The 27,156-nt window shown below is 42.5% G+C and overlaps 2 protein-coding genes across 4 annotated transcripts in view; one reads left to right on the forward strand and one right to left on the reverse strand.

The window, feature by feature from the left end:
• Positions 1 to 16,014, forward strand: part of ZBTB45 (zinc finger and BTB domain containing 45) — a 500,250-nt gene extending 484,236 nt beyond the window's left edge. Inside the window, exon 4 of the mRNA XM_075279937.1 lies at positions 16,000 to 16,014. The gene's annotated coding sequence lies outside the window, so the exon portion shown is untranslated. The remainder of the gene's footprint in view (positions 1 to 15,999) is intronic.
• MMEL1 (membrane metalloendopeptidase like 1) overlaps positions 1 to 27,156 on the reverse strand; it is a 142,250-nt gene that overhangs the window by 88,750 nt on the left and 26,344 nt on the right. For 2 of the 3 annotated variants that reach the window (XM_075279934.1, XM_075279933.1), the window contains exons 1-2: positions 1,257 to 1,719; positions 797 to 960 (exon numbers count right to left, since the gene is read on the reverse strand). In XM_075279934.1, the coding sequence (XP_075136035.1) occupies positions 797 to 960; positions 1,257 to 1,306 (214 nt within the window). In that variant the 5' untranslated portion in view covers positions 1,307 to 1,719. Of the gene's footprint in view, positions 1 to 796; positions 961 to 1,256; positions 1,720 to 27,156 lie in introns of those variants that run through there. The other variant, XM_075279935.1, reaches the window with a different exon arrangement.

The raw sequence follows: 27,156 nt of genomic DNA on the forward strand, positions 1-27,156 counted from the left end.
TGCCAAAGGCACCAGATTAACCAGGACTAGTATCACCAATATCAGGTAGCAGTGCTGGAATTGATAGATGTAGATCTCAGCTCTGGTTAATATCCTGAAGACTGGATTATGTATCTCATTTTTAGCTAATTTCCAGCAAAATTGAGAATGTCAGATGTAGCAGAGATAAAGTTGCTAGAAATAGCTGCAATTGGCACAATTCACAATGACTGGCATCAGTATATGCTGATTTATCTGTGGATTAACAAATCTGTGGATTAAACTGGTCATCTACATAAGATATGTATTTGCAGACCTTTGGCACATGCATCTAAATCTGGCGATGTCTGTGGCGCTTATACACGTAATGATGATGTGCCAATGATCTGCAGATAAATATCTCATGTGTATGGCCAACTTTAGCATTACTATGCAGATCTAATACAGACCCAGAGAGTTAAATAACCTACTCATCTCTACTATATAATATTAATACTACTACTACTGCTATCCACACATACCTATATTAAGAGTTTGCAGACTGGCACACATCATGGCAATATATGGTACTATCTTTATAGTTTTTAATAAGAAATTATATTATTTGACCATATCAATTATGAATAATTCAGCCCTAAAGAGTTATATATGCATATACTGGCTGATATGTTGGTGTAGCAGTGCTAAGTGTGTTGTATTACCATAAGGGAGTCATAATGATGCACAAATGACCAATTCAGCTCAGCTACATAATACATATATCCATTAACTACTGATCACATAGTATTCTATGCCTATCAGAGCAGATTCTCCTTACCTTTATTAGTCGTGTATAGGACCAAGAGAGCAATGAGTCCACATGTCATCAAGAAGAGCAGCACAGAGAGGCCAATTTCTACGATGCTCCAAGACTTTTTCACGGATTTATTGGATTTTTCTACTATGTCCATTTGACTCTCGGATTTCCCCATAATTGTAACTCTTCAGAAAAAAAGAAGAAGAAGAAGAAAAAATATAAGATATTAAAGTGGCGGAGCCTATGATCTGGTGCCCACAGCCTGAGCAGCTGATAGGAAAGAGAGAATGAAGAAACAGGGGGAGAGAGATAGAGAGAGTGAGAGAGAGGGGGTGCAGAGATATTAACACTAGAGGCAGAGACGCAACCAAATGACAGCAAGTGGAGAGAAGAGCGCACAGCCAGGAGAAAGGGTTAATAATGAAGATCTATGAGGACACCCAACGCAGCGGAGACATTGTGCAAATCATCCAATAATTACATGTATTTCTCCATCTGATTGTCCACAGTTTTGGCTGCTTCATTTTCCATTTCCCCCAACTGTATGGTAAAATTTAGAATAAATTTAATGTTTTTTTATGTTTTCTGCCTTTTTATCCTTTGGTTTGTATTGCAGGGTCCAGGGACCGAATATTATAGATGGAGCAGTTGGTACGGCTGGCAGGTTCTATCCAGGCTGTGAGATTGTGCTTCCTCTTGAGACTTCATTGAATCAGCAGGGGATATCTATTGACCCTTATGATGATAACAGCCATGGGATCTGCTTAGTGCATTAGAAATCATAGTCATTGCAATTCTGCCCCCTTTACTCAGGATCCATGCTGACTGCTCCAGGGCGTCTTCTGTCACAGCAGGATCTTATGGTGCCTCCTTGGTGCTGCTATAGCCAAGTGTCCCCCTCGTCACTCCCTGCTAACTCCTTAGGAAACTTCTGTGTTCCAATGAGCGGCTTCAGGGCTTGGAGTTACTATATCATCTACAGTGGGTGGGGAGGGAGGTTTAAAAACACAGAAAAAAAGCAGGAGGGAGGGCACAGACAACCACAAATTCCGCTTGACACTGGAATATACCTGTGAATATTCACTAACCCGGTCAGTGCATTAATATAGACCGGTAAGGTAGAGGAATCTGTAGCAGAGGACTAAGGATTAACCCTTTGATACATGGCTGACAAAAATCAAAGCATCAGGGCATCAATAGATTCATAGTACTTCCTCAGCTTATTCTAAGTTGTCTTAAAGGGCATTACAGTAAAATCTCTAATATTTCCTTAAACCTCTTATGAAACCGGTAAAAATTCTGTTCAGATGTTTTGTATTTGTAGCTGTTTCTGGGAATGTTGGGTGAGAACCAAAGTGGGCACTTTTTCAGGGATATTCCAGTTTCATAGGATGTAATAACTTAGTTTGTAAAGCTGGAAAAGATATCAAGTTCAGCCTATTACCCTGCAAGACTGAATATGCCTGTAGTGGTAGGGGTCTGCAAGGTTTAGGTGGTATCGGCGCTGTGCAGAATTTAGAAGTAGCTACAATGTTCCACAGAGCACCTACATCTTACACTAGGTTCACACTGACGTTGGGGTTTCCGTTCTTTGGGACCCGAAAAACAACTTGCAGGATTTTTCTCTCTGCAGATTTCAAGTGGAATCAGGGACGGAATCCCCAAACGGTCACCCAGTGCAGGTGTAACCAAAACCTGAAGAAGTGGCCTGAGATTCTACCATCATGTCATCACATTTTATTGATATAGTGCCAACATATTCTGCAGCACTTCACAAATCACAGGGGTTAAAGTACAGTGAAAATGAGACATTACAGAGTAATAAGTCAATTCACGTAAGAAGAGGTCCTGACGATCCTGCTCTCAAGGGTTTACAATCTTTGTGGTAGAGGGGTTGACACAAGAGGTAGCAGGGGCGGCATAGGAGGTAGCATTGCTTATACAGTGTACAGCATGGAAGGTGGGCTCTAGGTGTATTTGACCAACCTGTGACATCATCACCGTTACTGCTACTCCCATTCTCCTGTTAGATAGCAGAGGTGGTATAGGAGGTAGCATTGCTTATACAGTGGTCTAGCAGGTTTTTGTGCTAAAGGTTAATTTAATTACACATATAAATTAAGCTGTATAAGTAATCACCAGTGTCCTGGTAAGGGTAAAAGGGTAACAATGACTTTCAACTATTTAGCATATGATTTAGTTATGCAGGTTCTTGTCATGTTACTGCATTGTTACTGTTTTGTACCTAAAATTACATTTTTATTATTTTGTAAATCAACCTTTGGCTTTCAACACTGCCTGAATCCTTCAGGACATGCTCTCTCAATCAGATTCAAGCATCTCTCAACACAAAATATGATCTTAGGTCTCTTCTATACGTTCACAGATCTGACCTCATCTGGCAAGTAATTGTGCACCTGAAGAAGAGCTTGTGGAGCTCGAAACACACTGTGCAGTATGTTTTTGTCCAATAAAGGTCATATATTTTATTCAGCTTGTCGACACTCCAATCTGTGGACCAGAGAGTGCAGACGTCCATCTCCAGCAGCTGGCCTCCTTCCTTCCATCTCCTTTTTTTGGGCTTCCATTGCAGACTTGTGTAATGTGAGTTGCATGCTCCTTGCATGGATGTCTGTGATCTCACTATTATGAAGCATACAAGCCACCTCCACTGGCCTGGCAGAACTGATAGACCTTGTGATGAGATTTCTTGACTCAGGTATTTTGCCTGGATGTCCACCTCTTGGCTTTTGAATAGATAGATGGACTTCATCTCGTATTCTTCCAACTGTCATGGCACTCACATGATGCAGTTTGGCAATTTTCTTGGCCAAGAGATCGCTATTGATGAGCTGGATGATGCTGTTTTCTTTTCTTAGGAAATTTTCTTCAAGGCTGATCCTCTATTTGAACCAGTGACTTTTGAATTGGGAATCAGCCTAATAACATACTGAGATATTAGGGAATGTGAAAACAGGTTGTAATTTCTAATGTACAAGAAGATAAAGATTTTTCCACCACCAGGAGTAGAACAGTAATAATGCAGTTACATGACAAGAATCTGCAAAACTAATCATATGCTAAATAGTTGCAAGTCAAATTTATGTATGAGATAGCCAAGATGATTGTCTTTAAAATGATGGTAGTCTCACATGTGAAGCTGTAGTGGATGGTCAGATATGGAGCTTGAAAGTCACAAGTTCTATATATTGTTACCCTTTTGTTTGTCATTGTATAAGGTTACAGTCTGATAAGGCATCACAAGAGGGTTTTATGGAGCTCATCTGTGAAGATTTTAGATTAGCAATCGTGATAGGCCTGTCTGAATAGATGTGTCTTTAGGATGCGCTTGAAACTGTAGAAGTTGTAACTTAACATGATAGTCTGGGGTAGAGCATTCCAAAGAATTGGTGAAACTCAGGAGAAGTCTTAGATAAGGAAATGTGATGTTCTGATAGAAGATGTTAGTCTTAGGTAATTTGCAGAATGGACAGCATGGATTGGAGGGAAGAAATGTAGGGCACAGCAGCACCATGGAGAGCTTTGTGGATGAGGGTGATAAGATTATATTATATTCTATAATGAATAGACAACCAATGCAGCGACTGGCCCACACCAGAGCCATAGATGTAGCATTTAGTCTTATAGATGAGCTTGGCCGCTACATTCAGAATAGATTGTGGAGGGGAGATACAGTAGTCAAGTTGAGAGTGAATTAGCATGACAGTAAGGGTCTTTGATGTTACGATGATAAGGTGAAGGTGAATTCTGGAGATGAAGGTGAAGATGACATGAGCATACCAGTGATTTGATTTGAGGGATATAGGAAAGGTCTGAGTCAAACATAACTCCAAGGCAGGGGGTATGTTGCCCTGAGTTATGGTAAGACAGTAGACTGAAATGTCCTGTTTCCTGAATGTCTGGCTATACAGTCCTCTGTTTCTGCATCATTCAGGATTTGCTGTTCTGGAGACTTGAAAAGTTGGGTGACTTTATGGGGTGTAAACCAGTGTTCCCCAAAAAAGGTATTCTACAGATTATAAACATGCTTAATTAAGAGGGTTACGCCCTATTCACAAGACCAGTGTTAACAGCCTTGTTATGTTTTTAATGGCCTCCACATGGCTGCATTAAATTCTATATACATGAATGGCACTATTTCCATGACATCTGTTTTGATGGTTCATTTTAATGGACTGTTAAAACACGTCATGTCTTATGGTTGGCCATTTTTACTCATCTCTCTAATGACTCAAATCTATGAGGGTCCTGTGAAAATGGGTGCCCCTCGGATACAAAACGTGAAAAAAAAGTCACTTTTTCATGGACATTTTGTCCAATAGTCATGTAAATATATCTTAACTCAGGTCCTTTGTTTTTTGAGGTCTGACTCCTGACAGCCCTGTCGATCTGTGAATGGCACTGAGCATGCAGTGTCTTTCCCACCTGCTACAGTATACTGTGGCTGCAGCAAACAGCTAATTGGTAGGGGGACGGGAGACCCCAATATCACCTTGATGACCTATCCTAAAGACAGGTCATCAGTAGTAAAGACAACTCCTTTAAGGATAGCAGATGCCCATTAAAATAAAAAAATGTGATCTTAAATTTCCAGACCCCCAAGCAAATTCCTACCATATGCTATATATTATGCTGACACGCTTTGTATTATACTGGTATTTCCATTATGTGAAAAAGGAGCCTTTAGACCTCCTTAAGCATCAAGGCTCAGATGTAACTGCTACCTCTGCACACCGTATGGAAGCCAACAACCATTCCTGTTGTGGTCTTCCCATGGTGGTACTGAGTGAGACAACACAAAGCAGACAGACTCCAACTGGCCCTGAGGGTCCCAAAATCTTCTAATTCTCCTAAGTATAAATCCTGCCGCAACTTTTTTAAAGCAGTTTTATTGTCCATGCCAATATAAAGTCACATAAACTCAGAACACGGCGATTTCTGGCATGGTTGCATTTGTATTAAAAGTTTAAAAAAATTATGCAATGCAATGCTGATAACAAGAAACTAATTGGACGGGGTCTGACTTCCATGGAGAAGTATGCAGATGCTGATACTGGTATGATCTGCATATTTCACGTTCCACAGTCTTCAGTGATGATATCCAGTCATATTACATTGGTTCTATGCCCAGGGGCAATTTCATCATCACATTCTCAAGAATCATGCAAATTCTAATGTTTATTTTATGTATGAACAGTCTGCAGGCTATCTCAGGTTATCTCTTCTACACTACTAGAACAGTGGCTTATAGTCTACAGAAGTCATGTATGTATCAAGTCATACTGAGAGTCTTCAGTAGTTGATACCTTTTTTAATGGCTAACTAATAATGATGACAGATTACAACGTTTCGAAGCTCTGGGGTTCTTCTTCGGGTATATCTAAAAACAATTTCTGAAGGATGCATATTTATGTACAGAGGGACACATAAGAATAGAATTCTAGGAGGGAGGGTGGAAGAAGGTTAGTGGTTATTGGTACATACAAATAAACAATTCATCAGTTTGCAATGTTCTTATCAGTTCAGAGAGTGTCTTTTATGGCTGTTTCACTTCAGTGATTTCTGTAGGATGCCATGAACCCATGTGTCAGATTCATCCCTTTCTGCAATATTTGAAGCAGGGTCATAAACTTTTACTCATAAACCCATTTCTCTTTCCTTGATTTAAAATTCACTCTTAAAACCAAAATTTTCATGTCATTGGTGATATTATGATCTTCATTGCTGAAATGTTTTGACACGGGAAGGTCCATCCTTTGTTCTCTAATTGTATGGCGATGTGAGTTAATCCACATTCTAAGCTTCTGACCAGTCTCTCCAACATACAGTTTTTCAGTGGAACACTTGTTGCATATTATTAAATACACTACATTAGGTGTGATACAGGTGAACGTACCTGGGATTTTATGCTCCCTGTTAGAGTTTGGTATCTCTATCTTGTCGGTGGTCAGTATGTGAGGGCAGATTTTGCACTTTTTCTGTCCACACGAAAATGTTCCTGTATTAGTTGGAGTTGATAGTGAGCTGCTGACAACCATATTGATGAGATTTGGTGGCTGTCTATAGCACAGGAGAGGGGGGTCTGGAAATATGGATTTTAGACGGACGTCTCTTTGCAGTAGTGGATGTAATTTGCGTGTGATTCCTCTCAGCGTCTCCAGGTGGGGGGTTATATGTGACAACCAGGTGCACCCGATTGTTTTCCTATTTGGTATTGTATTTTAATAACTCCAATCTGGTATTCTGATGGTCCTGGTGATTTGGTTTTCAATTGTTCTTGGATGGTAGCCCTGCCTCAAGAATGTGTTTTTGAGGCCCCAAGGTGTTTGTCTCTATCTGCAGGGTCTGAACATATGCAATGGTATCTGATAGCCTGGTTGTATACAATGGAGTTTTTTATATGTTTAGGATGAAAACTATCCCATCCTAGGTAGGTAGGGCGGTCTATTGGTTTCCGATACAGTGATGTTTCAATGTTTTTGTCCTGTATCTTGATGACTGTGTCAAGGAAATTTATTTCAGAGAATGAGTAATTGAGCATCAGGTTGATGGTGGGATGGAACTGGTTGAATTGTTCATGGAAAGTTTTCAGCTGTTGTTCAGACCCAGTCCAAGTCATACTGGACATATTGTCGGTGACATCTTGCTTAATTCTACCTATAATGGTGAGGAAATTTGTAAAACTTTCCTCTCTTTATCTTTGGCCAATCTTAAAGTTATACTTGAAATTGTCATTTCAGTGACTTTTCAGGATAAGCTGTTGAGTGTGTACATGAGTATTTCTGGTAATTGTATGGCCTGTTAATGTTCCTGTCTGCAGGCAATATATCTATTGTAAGTTGGCCCTGAGCTGTAAAGTTGAGCCCAGCTGCTATGATGTCTGTAGACAGCACAGAGAGTAAAGGAGATTCTGTCACTATTTCTTATACAGAGAAACAGCAGCATTATGAAGGACATTGTAAAGCAGTTCGGAGCAGTTTAGCTATAAATCCAGTAGCTGTGACATAGTAAAATACTTACTATAAGCTGCAGCAGCATGTCTGTGTGTGTTTATTTCTTCTTACTCACTGGGTTTCTCCTCCCCCTTCCCTCTCTATAGATCTATATGGGCACCATGTAATGTGATCCATATGGGATTTATAGTCTGTCTCATCTCCCAAAACAGAGACTGAGCGCAGGTTTGAAGCTATCCTTAGGGTTCTACTTTGCTTTAGAGTTTTGTATATCTCAATATCTCATTTCTTATTCCATACTGGACTTTGCACTGGTCAGGGTAGTCAGCATTAAGATCTAATATAATAAATATCATACAAAGTGTACATTTCTCATGGCCATTTTGCATCCGTGGGCACATATTTTAACAGATTCCTCATACAATTCAGTGTATTGATGGATCCATGAAAACGGACAAAACAAGAAAGGGGGCCACACGGTGGCTCAGTGGTTAGCACTGCAGCCTTGCAGTGCTGGAGTCCTTGGTTCGAATCCTGCCAAGGGCAAAAAACCATCTGCAAGGAGTTTGTATGTTCTCCCCGTGTTTGCATGGATTTCCATCCCATATTCCAAAGACATACTGATAGGGAAAAAATGTGCATTGTGAGCCCTATGTGGGGCTCACAATCTACATTTAAAAAAAAAAAAAAAAAAGAGAAAACGGACAAAACAAGAAGACAAAACAGACCGTCAAAAAAAAAAATCGATCATGCCCCCATTACTGTACAGTAAATGTAATGCAGTCGTGTTACGGGCAGCAAAAAAACAGCCAACATAGCCAGTTTTCACTGTCGTGTGAATGTATGTGAAAGCTTTTCTTCTCCTGGTCACATGTTTGTCTTAGTGAATTCTGAGTTCAAGGTCAAGGTTTATAAGCTGAAACCTAAACCATAGACATTTACCTGGATCTTCACTACTACAACTGCCTTAAATTTGCACAGGATTCGCAGGGCTGAAAGTCTAAGTGTTATATTTGTAATGTTCCAGTCCTGCTTGTCCAATTCCCTTTCATAGTCCTTGCAGGCCGAGATGGTATGGACATTTGCATATAAGGTAAAGAGGTTCCTCCCCATTCCTTCTATATATTAACAGTATTTCTACTTCACCAGAGCCAGCACACAGGGGGGTCTATTAATGCGCCGTCTTGTGGATGTTTTTTGAACTACACCTGCCTATACTTTCCATTGTAATTTTTGTAAAGGAGTGTCCAGTATGATCAGGTGACCTTCAGGACCAATCAAGCTCCCTTGACTGGCCTGGAGGAGGAGGAGTTACACCCCTCTCTAGAGGGGGTTGGGAACCCTTTGTGTTCTTTTATGTGAGGAGATCTACACATGTGGAGCTGAAAATGGCAGCCAAACATCAGGGCACTTCAACCAGAGATGTATTTTCCTCTGTGCTCAAGATTCTCCTCAGAGAGTGTTTTCCTCTGAAGCTCCAAGTCTGAAAGTACTAAAGTATACGGACCTGCTCATCCATACATCTGGGAACCTCGCACGTATCTCTATTCAAGTAAGTCTTTGGGACAAATCTATATTTAAGGAGCCCATAGCTAGTCTGACAGAATTTGAGGGTCTCCCGCTGTCGACACCCCTATTTCCTCTCCTACATTTGTGTACCCAGTTTGTTGAGGACTAACCCCCTGGATACAGGCCATCTTTACAAGTATATACAAGTTTAACTACCCAAGCAATTTCCTGCTCCAAGCTCCATCACCTGCTTAACTGGACACTGTCTGCAAAGATCACAGTATTGTATGTGAAGAATTACTCCATATGTACATTTGTATTACCTTGTCCTGCTATTAAAAGAGCAACGACTACCCCCGAGACCTGGTTGTCTGTTGAGATTGTCAGGTAGCACGTGGGGGTGGGTAGTCAGGGACATCAAAAAAGAGGTACATTCGGGGACCCAGGGCCTCTCTACAAGCCCCATCTGACATATTACCCGTGATATCAGCCCTGGCCCTCCTGAGTGTTACATATTTGTATGTCACTACCCGTAAACCTCAGTGGATATTTTTTATATACATTACATTATCTTTTCTTTGAAACTAGTACAATTATTGCCTAAAAATCTATCACCTATCTACAGGATAAATAAAAGGTGTCTGATGGGACTGTTGGAAACCCCACCAATCGTAACAGCAGGGCCCTGAGGTCCCTATGTGAATGAATGCACACCAGTCTATTTGTATGTCTGCAACTCCAACATATATTTGTGACTGCCATCATATCTATAAAGGGGTCTTGGAAACCCATTTTATGATTGGTGGGGGTCCCAGCAGTCAGATAGATGATACGTTGTATGGTGATTCAAGCCCCTTAAAGTGGCCATACAACAATTTCAATGAGACTGGCCAACAATCTAATGTGTTTAGGGTTGTATTGACTCCTACTCTTTTCCTTTATACCAAATAATTGAGGAAAGAAGGATCAGGTATTTTGAGTTTTGATATGTTCAATCCAGTTTTCCAACAAGCATTATAGAAAACTTTCATTGCTCAGTTAATCATACATGTCTATAGAAAAGTCTGGAGCAATACAGTAACTACTGGATGGACAAGCATTTGGCCATCAGCAATCTAAAAGGGTATGGACATCTTTAGAGAGCGCTGGTGACAACCATCATGGCTTCCATTACAGCTACTTCAGGGTTCTCATTACATGTACCCAGACTCTTGACCTATAGCAATTCTGTGTACATTCTGTATAAAATCAGGGGCATACACCAAACTGAGGGGTCAAAAAGCTTTAATAAAGTGCCAAGTGTTGCCACCAAAAACAGAAGAGCCATGTTTGCTTTGTGACCCTTGAACCAAATCCATCCATTGGCATCCCTTCACCCAAGGGGATCGTGTGTGTACATTGCCCTTTCTGCAGCTCAGAGTGCTTAACAAATTGACAAATTTTAGTGTTGTAATGGAGATATTGCTGCTTGTCACCCAACTTTTTTTTCTAATTTTATTCAGTTTTTTTTCCAGCAATACAGTGTTTCACCTCTGCAGAATACCACCATACATAAATGACTCTGCCCACCATCAGTATATATATATATATATATATATATATATATATATACTACTTCCTCTTATAGGACTTCACCAGAATATACTTATTTTTCTATATATCCGCACATATGAATGGATGCCATTGTTCGGTTACGCAGTCCGTGCACCGACTCCGCAGGATGTCTTACACAGGAAGTCATTTTTCCACATCCAATATAAGTTACATATAATTACCACTCTGTCTCCAAAATTTCCAATTCTAATAAGATTCAGAAACTTTTGAAAAAAATCCCCACTTCTCATTGATATGATCTCAGCGATGTGTCCTGACAAGAAACAGAACCTACATGAAGGAATTAGATTTTCCAACAAACTGCCTGATCCCATTAGAGCATTTTCATTGTCACGATATTCTTGACAGCAAATTCATGCCTGTATTTTATTACATCCAACCACCCAAACACAGGTAGAAACGTTCTAAATATAATGGTAAGCAGGGTGAGGCAAATATTCTTATAGTCTAGGGGTAAGTATAGGGGGGTACAAAAGGTACAATTGTACCAAGGCCTTACGGGGCATTCACATGGGGTAAAATGGCTTGGATTCTGGCGCGACTCCGCGTGGAATTCATGTGGAGTCCGCGCGAATTCCATGCGGCATTGTGGCCAGAATCTGTGCGGTTAAAAAGCCTCTCAATAGAGTTCTATGGGGAGGTTTTTTGACTGACGACAATCCCAGTCGTGCCATAATCCGAACCATTTTGCCCCGTGTGAATGCCCCCTTAGAGCCTGGTGAGGCCAAAATTTTTCCCTTGCTCCATATGATGATACCAGTATTGTGAATAACATATGGTAGGTTTGGGCCCTGAAAATGATTTTCATTTAGGCCTAGCCTAGGAACTTCGATTTATGCCACTACTTATGGTGACCATTGTCAACTTCCACTGCAGTTAAGCTTAGACATCTGATTCATCTTCTACCCCATTAAATCCTCATATCAGACAAGTATACCCTCTAAACAGCGCGCCAAAGTGCCAATCAGGGTCCGTACGATACATCTATACTCTGCCTTTCCTTTACTACTCCCAAAACAACAGTGGGTCGCATGACTCATGATGTGGATTCCACCTCAAAATCATCTCCAAATTCTGCCTGAAACCAGCCTCATTACATTTCAATGGGAGTCAGATGCTGAATTTGCCTCTAGTGGATGTTTCCTCTAGCAGATTTCTTCAACTAAACATATTTGTTGACATGAATCTCGTGAGATTTCCCATCTCTATGTATTAGATTTATCACAGTGGCTTATGTTGCATTAGGCTACCTAATAATTTATACTGCTTAGTGGTTGGTCTAGATCAGTGATTCCCAAAGTGGTCCAGGTGGACTCCCAGGGGTCCACGGTAGACTCGACGGGGATCATCGTTAGATCTAATCTTCACGTTTTTTGACGAGTTTTGGGAATATGGTACAAATGTAGCAGCAGGGGGTCCACCGAAACCAGTAAAATTTTGAAAGTGGTCTACGAGAAAAATAAGTTTGGGAATCTCTGGTCTAGATTGTGCCCATATTTTATGCCCAAGTTTTGGCTCAGTATGGTGTTTTTTCACAAAGCCTCATGCTCTTTTTATCTATGTCAAGCCACCTTGTTGAATTAGTCTATAAAACGGCCAAAAACAACATTTTGCGTCTTGTAAATCTACTCCAGTATCTCTACTGGTTAAGTCTTTTACTAGGATAATCCTAGACTTTCATATTACCGTATATACTCGAGTATAAGCCGAGTTTTTCATCACAGTTTTTGTGCTGAAAAAGTCTGCCTCTTATATTCGGGTCATTACGGTAATACCGTAGTTACAGACCCGGCATACACACATGGGGAGGGTGCCGGGCCGCAGCATCTCCACGCTCCTGGCAGAAGTATCGGGGCCTTCTAGCAGAAGTACCGTAAGTATTTCTGTAGTTTGCAGGCCCGGCACCCACCCCGGTGTCTGTATGCTGGGTCTGTAGTTATAATGGCGACCGCTCTGCTCCAGAGCGGTCGCCATTAGAATCGGCACCTACACTGTAACTCTTACAGTGATAATGGCGGAGTTACAGTGGAGATGGCCTCCGCTGCGCCTGGAGAGCGGAGAGAGCGGACGCGACCGAATGTGGCCTTGAAGCGCTGAGGGAGATCCCCGGCCGCCAGAGCTGAAGGGGGGATCCCCGGCAGGAGCGCGTACCTGAAGGAAGACCTCGGCCGTCGGATCTGAAGGGGAACTGTGGCCGGCAGAAGTGCTGAGAGGAAATCCAGGCAGCCGAGTCTGCCAGGGATTCCCTTCAGCGCTTTTTGAAATTTTCCAGTAGCTGCTGCATTTCCCCCCTAGGCTTATACTCGAGTCAATAAGTTTTCCCATTTTTTTTTGTGGTAAAATTAGGGGGGTCGGCTTATATTCAGGTCGGCTTATACTCGAGTATATACAGTATCTCTTATTACTTGCAGTTCTTATAGGATTTCTTTGGCGTTTCAACTCATTGCTTCAACATTTCATATCCTTCAGGCACAGTGCAGTAATCCTGGTTTCATCACTAGAGGTCAAGATTTTGGATGACCCTCATGTCAATGAAGGTTGCGGATACATTTGGTAAGAGAACCAGTTGTCTCTGGCTCCAGTCATGTGTCAGGTCCATAATAATACTTGATGAAGCATTGCAGGTGCTGTCACTTATTCCTGTAATTTTATTATATCTCCTAATCTTCAGGGAGGTAAAAATAACAGAACATATTGTGTAAGATTTACCAGCAAAGCAATGGGTGCAAATGATCTAACCGAACATGACATGGACGCTTCTAACTGGGCTGCAAATGATCTGAATTTTATAATGTAATTCACTCGGGCTGGTTTCACCTACTTTGTTCTATTTTGCCATTTTTTGACTACAAATTGCCGCTTGTTGGAACCATTTTAATTTTTTTTTTCGTCTTTTAAAGAAATCATAGGTAGGTTTAAAATATTTTGTTTTAGAAATATTTTCTCCTCTGCTATCAAATAACTGCGCCTCCCTGGGGCTTTCCTTTATAGTGTGCCTGTTGTTTCAGGTGACTATTCTCCATGTCATGTATGCCCATGGGGAATACTGTAGAAGTGTTGTTGGTCAATATATGACTTGCATTTGTCAATGGTTTTCCCTTGAATAGGCTTCATCCCAAGTTAGTTTCCCCTGAACTCAAAAACAGACTGGGTACGGTAGATCTGGAATTGAAACCTTGACCAAGGGAGGGTTGGCAGGTGGGAAAGGTATACCCCCATCTGAATGGGTGCACAGGTGTACAGCCACTCCATTCATTTCTATGGGTAGGCTGGAGATAGTCATGCACAATGCTCTCTTGCTCCATTCAGTTATGGATACAAAGGACCCTATGTATGGGGATCAGTTGGAGAACCAGTGGTCAGATGTCCACTGATTTACTATTTCTCCCATTTCCTATTGATAAGGAAAAGTTGTATTTTGGAGCAAATATCTGGGTTTATTGTAGTTGTTTATGTATTTGTGCTATGTATGTGAACCCCTTCACCAATATACAGCGCCATGGACTTAATGGTGCCGTATAAAAAAATCACAATAATAATCATTATCAAAAGAACAGAAATATAGGGAATGATAACTTGGAAATGATACAAAAACTTTTAAAAAAATGATTGTGATGGGAATAGATATTTTGTGACCTTTCGGCGGGATGAGTAATTTACCACCACTTTACTAGGAAGCCAATTTTTAGCATTAGGAAAGATGGTTCTGTTTTAACCAATTGAAATCTTTTATGGACGACTCTTATGAAAACCTAATTTAAAATCACATTATTATTATAAGAAGGAAAATTGCTTCAAATTAGCAGCTAATTCTGTCGCTTGTTTTTGTGCTTTTTGATTCTTTGAACCAAAACAATCAATTTTGTACAAACATCCCTGTATAGAAAAATGTCTCTTATGTTACCTTTGGCTCAGAAGAGTCACTTGAGTTAACAAAAAAGGACTGCATAAAAGCAAAATATACTGTCCGACAAAACAGTAGACAATATTTCATCTAGAGTTTTTACATATTTTTTTTACATGCATTGGAATAATGCATGTTGGCTGTAAAAGCTGTATACAAGCTGTATATATGTGTATATATACATATATGTATATCTCTCTATATTATTAGAATGAATTTCTGTCCGTCTGTCTGTCTGTTCTCTATTGCAAACCAAACGACTGTACCGATCTTCACCAAATTTGGTACAGAGATACTTAAGGTATCCGGGAAAGTTTAAGACGAGACTCCAACTCGCTTGGACGTACCGTTGCTGAGATACAGCATTCCAAACACAATGCCCCCCCACTTAGCCAATACAAACCTGCAAGTCTTTCACTCATATTTCAACTGCAATACACACAGTCACTCCACATGCACAACCCAACACTGATATCCAAACTGAGATACATGCATCAGAGAATTAGATACACAGATCAGCACACAGTATCACACGCCAGAGGATTAGATACACACGTCTGCACACAGTCCCACACACCAGAGGATTAAATACGTGCTTCTGCACACAGTTCCACACACTGAAGGATTAGATACATGCATCTGCACGCAGTACCACATGCCAAAGGATTGGATACGCGTATCTGCACACAGTTCCACACACCAGAGCATAAGATAAGCACGTCTGCACACAGTACCACATGCCGTAGGATTAGATACGTGCGTCTACACACAGTTCCACACTCCAGAGGAGTAAATAGGTGCGTCTGCACACAGTTGTACACGCCATAGGATTAGATACACACATCTGCACACAGTACCACATGCCATAGGATTAGATACGCGTGTCTACACACAGTTCCACACGCCGTAGGATTAGATACGCGCCTCTTCACACAATACCACACAGGGGAGGATTAGATACATGTCTCTGCACACAGTATCACAAGCCAGAGAATTAGATATGCGTCTCAGCACACAGTACCACTCGGGGGAGGATTAAATACGCGCGTCTGCAGACAGTACCAAACGCCAGAGGATTAGATAAGTGCATCTGCATACAGTACCACATTCCATAGGATTAGATACGCGCATCTACACACAGTTCCACACGCCGTAGGATTAGATATGCGCCTCTTCACACAATACCACACAGGGAAGGATTAGATATGTGCGTCTGCACACAGTACTACATGACCGAGGGTTAGAGATGCACGTCTGCACACAGTTCCACACACTGAAGGATTAGATACATGTGTCTGCAATTTCTGTGCAATGGAATTTGAGTATTTGGGGGCAAGTGTAGGGAAATTTGAGGATAAAAGAGATGAACTTTCAGTTTGTCTTGAATTTGGTTTTATTTCCCATAACAATTTGCCTATTTTTATCAGATATATAATCATAATTTTTCTCTCCTCTTGTGTAAACATGTCCGGCGCGTGTGATTGCTTTCTGGAAGTTTGGAAATGGTCCCTGGGAACAATGAGTCCATTCAGGGCTTGACTTCTGCTCAGATATCTGGAGAATGTGACTTGTAAGGTTTTGCTGGAGTAGGATCATTATTATGGGATAGTCTGTGTTTACAGACCATTGTCTGCAGTTGTTGTTTGATTGCAAAAATTCTCCTCGGACTCCTGCCATATTAAAGAGGCCACTGGGGTTATCCGAACCAAGTTCAGTATTTAATTCATGCACGTTATACAGCTTTCTAATAGACTTTATGCCAAATCCTAAAATTTTCAAGATCCATGCTTGCTGTCATTGATTGATAACAATCTTGTTAGCATTCAGAACTAGTACAGGTTTAAAGGCATAGTCTCTTCTTTAGCATTTCTAATATATTTAGGTAGGGTTTATTCCTCAAGACTAGGGTATATTGTATAATTGACACATTGACCCCACATAGATCACCTGTTCTAGAAGCCTCTGATGCAGCAGTGCTAGAAGCTGCTAGTGGCTGGACAGCGTGTGCACCACACCTATTCAAGTGATAGTAGGAGGGCAGGGCCGTTTTAATGCATTGGTGGGCTTGTGCAAGTGTTTCATGAGTGGGCCCCCCATCACCACCATCTAAAAATATCTGACCTGCACAAATTCTAATGACCCCTTGATGGCCCCCACATAGTATAACGCCCCTTAGTGGCTAATGCCTCTCTATTGACTCCATAATGCCCCACATAATGTCCCCTTCCAGGTTGCCCTCACATTTTCATGTCCACCTGACAGATTCATATCTCCCTACCCCCTGGTTGCCCCCACATTGTTATTTACCCCTCACATTGCCCTCACACTGTTCTATCCACCCCCACAGTTTCATGCCCCCCAGGTTGCCCCCACAGTATAATGTCCCCCACACTGTCATGTCCGCCTTGGGTTGCCACCATGGTTTCATGCCCCCTTTGTTTGCCCCCACAATATAATGTATCTTCACAGTATGGCCCCCACAGTGTGTACCCCACTGTCATGTCCCCCTCAGGTAGCCGCAAGAGTATGTCCCCTAGCCCTCCCAGATTGCCCCTATAGTGTCATGTCCTCCACCCCTCAGATTGCAACCACAATATCATGTCCCCCCATGCTTCAGGTTGCCCCCACAGTATCATGCCCTGCCACCCCTCATGTTGCCCCTACAGTATGTCTTCCCCACCCCACAGGTTTCTTCCACAGCTTTATGTCCCCCATTCTATATAATCAAAGACAAAAATAAACCTCATTACTCACCTTTCAGCGGTCGGTTGGTGAAGCAGGAAGTAGACGGCTCCCTGCTTCATTACTGTCTGCAACTCATTGGTGTTCTCAGGATGTCGATGAGTTGGTGCAGACCAAACCCGCTGCCCTGGACAGTGGGACAGAAAATGCAGGACTGTCCTGCTGTCCAAAGGGGGGGGGGGCAGTCTAACATAGGGCTCAGTTCAGGAGCACCGTTGACCCTATGGTTAAGGTGGCCCTGTAGGAGAGGCGCTATAGTTCACTATAACCACCTCTATAGAGTGCCTGGGCTGCTGTGCCATTCCTATTCCATGGGTGGGGTCCCACAAATCACATATTGATGACCTATACTGTGGATAGGTCATCAGTTTATAATTTTGGACTGGAAAACTCCTTTCTGTGTCTTTAACACCTCCATATATGGCAGATGTTGGGATTTTAAACATGCGCTGGCAGAGAACAGCCAGCCGTGTCCATGATCAGAGACAACTACACTCATTTAACACCTCTGATGCTGTGGTCAGATGTGGTTAACAGTCTGGGGTCTTCTAATGTTTCCCAGGTCTGCCAATGCAAAATCCATGAGTAAGGGTTCAATGGGAACATAGCCATTTTACCATAAAATGCAATACTGAAGTTTAAAATATTAAAACAAAACTAATTAATTAAAACTTAATTAAAAGAAAAGCAAACAAGATAATCGTACTCGATATCAGTGCACCTGGACGTGCGTTGTTAGGGGTTCAGCACTGGGGGGCAAACACATACAAGAGGGCCCCCAACTATTCTGAGGATAGATCATCAATGAGCTGGAAAACTCCTTTAAGAAAGCTCAATTGCCACCTTAAGTAAATGAATTGCCTCCTTTTATTATGCCCGGTTCCCCCTGACATAAATACTGCACCCCTAATGACCACCTTATATAAATGATGTCCCGTTTTATTCATAATGTCTCCTAATGACCACTTAGATAAATGACAGCCCTTAAGTTCATAATACCCTTTATATAAATTACCCCTTATATAAATGACCCCCCCCCCTATCGCCATAATGTCTCCTTAGATGAATGACCACCCACTTAGGTTCAAAATATCTCTAATGACCACTTATATAAATGATGCCCCCTAAATAACCTCCACCCTTGTATTCATAATTAACCCTAATAGCCGTTATATAAATGATCCCCCTTAAGTTCATAATGCCCCCTTTATATAAATGACCTTCCTATCATCCTAATGACCCCTAATGAAAGTGTGAAATCTAAATGTGGTTATCAGAATTAGGCCAGAATTGGACCAGAAGGGAACAGAAGGGAACACAAACCAACTGCTACAAACTGATCACTTCTCTAACAGAAATGCTTCTCACTTTAATCACTGTTGTTCTCCCAATCCTTTTACAAAACACTTTTCCACCCCAAACCAGCCTTGTCAGTAAAGAAACCCTCATCTCTCCATCTCTCCTACCCCACCATATAACTTTCTCTGCACAGCTACTCACAAACCTGTAGGCTTTCCGCCCCAGACACATACAACCCCCCCCCCCCCCCGTATCCTCTCCTACTTACAACTGCTGTCCCTCTGCCTGCTCCTCCATACTTCTGGTGACATATCTCCTAATCCTGGTCCTCCCCAGCAAATCTCCACTGTCGGCCTTCTCCCCACACCTCGCGTTAGCGCACAGAATCCCCAAAATCTCAAACCAATCTCACATGCTCCTCCTCACCCTTTCCTCTCCGGTGCACTATGGAATGCCCGCCCCATATGTAATAAACTAGACTACATCCACAACATTTTCATACTTAATGAATTTACGTTTCTCGGTCTCACAGAAACATGGCTGACACCCTCAGACACAACCTCCCCCACCGCCCTCTCCTATGGAGGTCTACAATTCTCACATACTCACCGCCCCAACAATAAACCCGGTGGAGGTGGAAGCGTCCTCCTGTCAGACAATTGCTCATTTGCCCCTATCCAAGCACTACCCGCCCTCACCCTCCCCTCCTTTGAAGTGCACTCTGTTCGTATCTACTCACCCTCCAACCTCCAACTGGCTGTCATATATCGACTGCCAGGATCTACCGCTGCCTTCATTGACCACTTCACCACCTGGCTTACACACTTCCTACCCACAGACACCCCCACCATCATCATGGGTGATTTCAACATCCCCATTAACACAGACCACCCCCCCGCTTCCAGCCTCCTGTCCCTCACCACCTCCTTTGGTCTCTCCCAATGGTCCTCCTCTGCCACCCACACAAAGGGGGGCACACTAGACCTAATATTCACCCACCTCTGCTCCATATGCAACCTCTCTAACTCTCCATCCACGCTCTCTGACCACAACCTGCTGACATTCTCTGCCCTCTCCTCTCCAATAGACACCCCAACCTCTAAACCAACACGCCCCCGCAGGAACCTCAACCGCCTTGACACCTGCACCTTCACAGACTTACTCCTACCACTTGCTGACATATCCTCACTCCAGGACACAGATGCCGCTGCTTCCTTCTATAACACCACCATTACCTCAGCCCTTGACTCTGTGGCCCCCTACACAAACACCAGAGCCCGACCAATCAATAGGCAACCCCGGCATACCGACCTGACTAAAAAACTAAGACGTGCCTCGCGAGTTGCAGAATGCCTCTGGAAGAACAGCCACTCCCAGGAAGACTTTCTCAGTTACAAAGAGGCACTTCTCACATTTAAGAACGTACTCACCTCTGCAAAGCAGGTCTACTTCAGCACACTCATATCTGCACTCTCTCACAATTCCAAATGGCTATTCACCACCTTCAACTCCCTCCTCCATCATCTGTTTCACCGTACCCCCCGACAACCCCTCTACCCAACTGCTCACTGCTCATGATCCTTGACCTGTTTCTCCACCATCACTGATGAAAAACTCTCCTCCCTAATCTCAAAATCCCCCCTCACCTCCTGCGCGCTTGACCCGATACAGTCACATCTCATCCGTAAAAAACTGAAGTCATTACCTCGGTCCTAACTCATCTCTTCAACCTATCCCTAGCCAATGGATCCTTCCCCTCTGCATTCAAACACGCCACAGTCACACCAATACTTAAGAAACCATCTGTTAGGGAATTGCTAGATGACAATTTCCCAGAAGCTGCTGGAGAACCCTTGAGGAAGGGGCACAAGGGACAGTGAGGTCTAAGCTGAAGCCCCCACTGTCCCTTCCTATTGCCAGGCCCTATCCTACGTAATAGGCGGCAACTCAAAGACGATCCCTTCCTATATATGTGATACACAAAACGCAGACAAGATGGACAACAACAAAGGGAGGTCAGCTAGCCAGGGTTCGGTAACAGTCGAGCCAAAAGTCCAAAAGAATAGTCAGTAGGGAAAGCCAAAGGTCAAGGATAAGAATACAAGTAAATTGGGGCCACACGGTGGCTCAGTGGTTAGCACTGCAGCCCTGCAGAGCTGGTGTCCTGGTGTTCAAATCCCGCCAAGGGCAGAAAACCACCTGCAAGGAGTTTGTATGTTCTCCCCGTGTTTGTGTGGATTTCCATCCCATATTCCAAAGACATACTGATAGGGAAAAATGTACATTGTGAGCTCTATGTGGGGCTCACGATCTACATTTAAAAAAAAAAAAAGAAAAAAAAAAAAAAGAATACAAGTAAATTTACAGCAAGAGAAGCCAGCAAGCACGTGGCAATAACAGGCACCAGTGTGAATGTGAGCCAAGACTAAATAGGGGAGGATGAACCCGCCCTGGACCTGACAGGAAGGCAGGCTGTCAATCACAGGGTAAGACCAATTTAACTACTTCATGGACTGAGGCAGACAAGGGTGGGTGTGGTGCAAATACAATTACAGAACTAGAGTGTTCACACAGAGCAACTAAAAACTCTAAGCAAATACATCTCCCACTCGCACACTACCTCCTCACCACGCCCTCTCTCTGTAGGTGTCCCCCAAGGCTCCATCCTAGGACCCCTCCTGTTCTCCATCTACACCCTTGGCCTGGGCCAACTCATAGAATCTCATGGTTTTCAATACCATTGCTATGCCGATGACACCCAAATATACATCTCTGGACCAGACATTACCTCCCTGCTGGCCAGAGTTCCAGAATGTTTAGTGGCCATAGCCTCCTTTCTCTCCTCCCGCTTTCTCAAACTCAACATGGAGAAAACAGAGTTTATCATCTTCGCCCTACTCCGTATGGCCCCTCCACCTGACCCATCAATCACAGGCTTCAAGAAGGCCCTGAAGGCTCATCTATTCAGGAAGGCCTACAACCTCCAATAACACTATCACCAAACCACCATCTGAACTGTCTCCCCCTCTCCTTCTGTCTCTACCCCCTTCCCCCATAGATTGTAACCCTCGCGGGCAGGGCCCTCTACCCCATTGTGCCAGTCGGTCACTGTTAGTATTATATCTACCTGTATATTTTAAGTATTGTAACCTCCAAATATAAAGCACCATGGAATTAGTGGTGTTATAAATAAACAATAATAATAATAATAATGATGATGATGATGATGATGATGATGATGATGAATCCTCCCTTAAAGTTATAATTCTCCCTCCTAACGACCCCCTTATACTATTAAAAAATAAAAATAAAAGTTATACTCACCTATCTACAAATCTCTAAGGAATCGAGCCACCACCTCCTTTTCTTGTACCGCGCTCTACGCACATTGTCCACACATAGGACATGTGTCTCTAGGTGCAGGAGGTGCGATGCTGTGATGTTATTGCACCCACCTGTGCCGAGAAGCTAAGTCTTCTGTCTGTGATCTCGGTATTTTGTAAACCGCAAGCCTGAAGTGGCAGGATGGGATTTACCTAGATCGGTGTCTGCAAATACTGATCTAGTTATAGGTCCCCTGCTAGCTATGCCACTGATTGAAAGATAACATTATTTATAACTAGGGTTGAGCGATCGGAATTGGAAAAGATTGAATCCCGATCGGCGATCGAGTAAATTTCACTAAAAGAGATCGGGAACAGAATTCCGATCCCAATCGCTCAACTTACCTGCACAGAAGTGCTGCCACTGCCGCTCCCCGTTCTTCTCGCTCCTCTTCTTTCTCCTTCACATGCCTTCAGAGCGCCATGCACGCCCCCGCCTCCCTAGACTAGTGTTAGAGATGCTGGGAGAAGGCGGGGCTTGTGGCTTAGGAGAGTGTGGGCGGGTACTGGGAGGGGAGACGTCAGTGATGCACTCACGTCTCCCCGCCATACTCTCCTAAGCCACAACAGGCCTTGTCTACTCCCATCATCTCTAACACTAGCCTAGGGAGGTGGGGGCGCACATGGCGCTCTGAAGGACCGGACCGAGAAGAACTGGGAGCGGCAGTGGCAGCGGATCTGTGTAGGTAAGCGGACACCAGGGGGGCTAAGTACCCGGGAGATCTTTTTTAATCACTACACAGCGTGGAGTCCAAAAATTGAAACAGGATCGTTTTTAAAATCCGATAATTGGGATCGAGATCAGATTCAGATGGAAAATGATCAGAAATTGGATTTCAAAAACGATCCTGAAATTTCAAGATCGGCTCAACCCAATTTATAACGCGAGTTATATAGTAAGTGCCGTCATGAAAAAAAAAAAAATCAGATTTTTTTTATTGCTTCTTCTAAAAAATGTAATAAAAAAAATTATCAAAAAGCATCCATTCCCCAAAATGATATCAATAAATAATATAAATTGCTCCACATAGATAATCGCTTACCCAGTGCCACAGACAGAAATATACAAGAGTTGTGTCTTTAGAATATGGCAACGCAGAGAATTTTTTCTTCAAAGTTTTCTATTTATTACAGTATTTAACCTATATAATTTGGTATTGCCACAATTGTCTTTTCTCGAGAACGTTTTGGTTTTAATACTGAATTGTGAACAAACAAAACCTGTAAAAAAGAAATGGCGCAAACTCTTTTTCTATTGTCTGAATTAATTTGTTTCACAGTTCATAGTATGGAATAATGTTATTACAAAGTACAACTTGCCCTGCAAAAAACAAATCCTCATAGACCACATGAATGGAAAAAAAAAAAGAATTTTGGAAAGCGAGGAAGGTTAAATGTGACCCATCATCTACATTCTCTGCGTTTATTTTTTATTGTGAGACGACTATCAATGTAAAAGCTAATTATGATTAATGGCAGTTTTCACATGTGCTGACATCTAGTGGTCAAACTGGGTACAGTACAGGCCTGGTCAATGGTAACATCACGTTTTACAATGTAGCAGTGATATTGAATATTGTCACAGAATTAATAAGAGAATGAGCAAGTTCCAGAAAGACGCAAAAGTAAGTGTACAGACAACATTCAGGGCTAAATAGCGGAATTAAAGAATAAAATAAGGTTGCGATTTTGCCTTATCTAGGCTTCTAGTACTGCAACACAGGTCTCTTATATCATGAAACCCACAGCATTTCTGTGATAATAAAATGACTCTGATGATACTAAGCTAATGATACTAAGATGACTTTTCTGACCTTCTCTCTAATGATATGGAGATGATTCTACTGACCCTGCCCTCTGATAATAATGAGACGACTCTGCTGACCCTATCCCAGTCTCCACAACAAAGCAGAAAATCAGTCTATTTTAGTATTATTTTCTTATGGATATGGCATTTTCTGATGACGGAACACTCATTGTAAAGAAACATTTTCCATAGATGTCTCTGTCCTGAGTGTATATGTACTAAGTAACCGGAATTTACACATTTATTTAACAGACACACATCATATTTCTATGGTGACGCTGAAGTTGTTGTCCATTTCTAAAAATTCTGTACAAAATTTTCCCAGAATATCAGGGCACATCATGACCGACGATTGTTCCCACAGTCCCTCAAATTACCTTGTTCCCAGGGACCCCGGTAATGAATATTTTTTGTAAAATTTTCCCACTGTTTTTCCAACTTATTTCTTCAATATTGTAATTTCTCAAGTTCAAATATCTTTTCTTCCTGATAAATGTCGCTGATGTTAAGCCGCATCTTGTACCGTACTGAATGCCGTAAGTAGTAATTTCTGCCAGTGGAGAGTCTTATAGCTGTGCAATGGCTCCAGCTGTGGAAATTATACCCAAAGCTGAAACACAGGCAGTTTTTAGGTACACTGCCGGGTTCTGAGTTTTCACAGCACACGCCTTATTTATTGTGCTGTTGGTTTATGGGGGTTTATGTAATGTATTTGGAAGGTAAAGTCAGGACGTGACAAGACATTTAAAGGGACAGTGACCTTTAAACGTGAAATAATAGAAAACGATCTTGCATAAGTCAGATGTACCTTTCACCTTTCGGCATGGCCACATTTCCACTAGTGCAACTAAAGCAGCAGGCACATCTGATGAAGGTCCTTGTCTGAAACGTCATGTCCTCTACTGTTGAATTCAATAAAAGAAGGCTTTTTTGTGTACATAGCTTTGCATGCCTTCAGCTGTCCCACAGGGAATGGAGGTACACCCTTCCTTTTGGGAGTACCCATGGTCCTGCCCAACCCACACATTTTTATTAAAGGGTTTTACTATAGTATTGAATACAATGGAAAAAAGATGATATGACAATTAAAGTCTAAGCAGCTGTGCACAAATAGAGGAAGAGCCTGGTGGTCTTTTCAAAAGATCCTAGGACTCAGGGATACTCCTTGTATGAAAAGGGCATCAGTCATCACCTTGACCTCTGCCCAGAATCCCTGTATTATAAGGCATTCCCAAAAGACGTGGAACAACGAGTCACCTGCATTACGACATTGCGATCTATCAGAGGGAATAGTCTGAATGAGGGAGCACAGGATGGCCGGTGTGTGGTACCAGTGAATCAATAGCTTATACTGTGTCTCTTTAAATGTCACGCGGGTGGAGGATTTCTAGGCCCAAGACCAAATGATCTTCAATTACTATTGGGAAATTGATTTCCCTATGGCCACCTCCCACCAGGACATGTATCGATGGACCAGAGGACCTCTGCTCTCCAGGAGGGAGAGAATCTGGTAGATAGCAGACATAAGGCCCTCAAACTCTCAAACTGGGTAGGAAGTGAAACCTTTAAGCCACCATAAAGGGAACGAATAAAGTGAGTGCCCTGCTAGTAATGAAACCTTTCCGATTTTGGAAGGCACAAAATAGAGGTAAAATTATCGAGAAGCCTGGTCTCCAAACTAGCGGGATCAATCATATCTTCTGACCTGAACAAACCTGCAGCCGACCATGTACAAACCATAGCAGACATCATACCCTCCACGAGAAGCGGGATAAACAGAAGAGAAACCTTCGAAAAGTGCTGGATAGCAAAAGGGAACGGTTTACTACATGTATTCCAAATGGTAACAGTAAACCAAATAGTTCCCACCAAAGAGGAAGAAGGGGAGAGAGAAGACAAGTGAGTCCGTAAGAGGGCATTGGGATGCATAGTTTTTTTTTTTATTTCCACCCATTTAGTGTATGCAGGCAAAGTTGCCCAAAAAGAGATACATCTCAGTTGGTTCGCCCAATAATAGAGAAGAATATCCGGCAGCGCCAGCCCCCCACTATCTCTTCCTGCCAACATCACTGATGTAGAGATACGATGATGCTTGGTGTTCCAGATAGGATAAAAAAATTTCTGGAACTTTCTGGAGACTGAGGAATTCAGAGTGTGGAACTGCTACTGGCACTGTCTCTAAATAATACAGTATCTTTTGTAGTATGGACATCTGAACGCTATCAAACGAACCAAAAAAGAGATAGGGAGGGGACATCATTCATCTAATAGGGCTTTATGTTCATGAAACAACCAAGCGTAGTATTCAGCGTACAGAGAAGTGTAGGACGGCGTGATATAGATCCCCAGCTAACGGATTGAGTGGGTCTTCCATTGAAAATGAATGCTTTGAAGGACAGACAGAAGATCAAGGGGGATATTAATCGGTAGGGTCTCTGCTTTAGAGGAGCTAACCATATGGTCAGATAGCTGACCGCAAACTCTCAGAGTGTGCAGTAAATTAGGTAAAGTGGTGTGTGGGCGAGTAAGAGGGAGAAGATCATTGCCCATCTTTATTACTGCTGCAGCTCAGTCCAGAGATATCGAAGAGCCATTGCTATCAGCCTCCAGTAAGCGTAGCAAAGAGAAGTGCCACAGGGAGGAGAGGCTGAGGTTATCCAATAACCTCACAGACTGGAGCCTGCACCCCCACACTTAGACAGGGCATTCTAGGGACTTTTTATTTTTTATCGAGCCCCCATATTGTGTGAGAGGCAAGAACACAAATATACAGAAATTGGAGATATTAGTCACTGGATTTAAACATCTAAATACTGGGCATCCCATACTGAGAACCCTAACCTGGTTCATACCACATCTTACAGTGAAACTCCTACTGAACTGCTGCATCCATTGCTGTTGCATTTCTTTACTAAAGTTCATCAATGTTGTCTCCTGAGTCATTCCTAAAAGTACCATCATGGGCCCTTCCAACCTCCATCACCTGACTGAGTAAGACTGAAGACTACCATCACCCCCAGAGGAACCACCACCATCAGGTACACTGCACAACTCCCTCAACAATGTCCCAACTCAGGAGCTGAACTGGAGGAGTTGGTTGAGTGCTTACTGGCCACCACTGACAACTGCTTCTACTGCTCCCATCATCC

Source organism: Leptodactylus fuscus, chromosome 6, assembly GCF_031893055.1.
Source record: "Leptodactylus fuscus isolate aLepFus1 chromosome 6, aLepFus1.hap2, whole genome shotgun sequence".
Taxonomy (NCBI): domain Eukaryota; kingdom Metazoa; phylum Chordata; class Amphibia; order Anura; family Leptodactylidae; genus Leptodactylus; species Leptodactylus fuscus.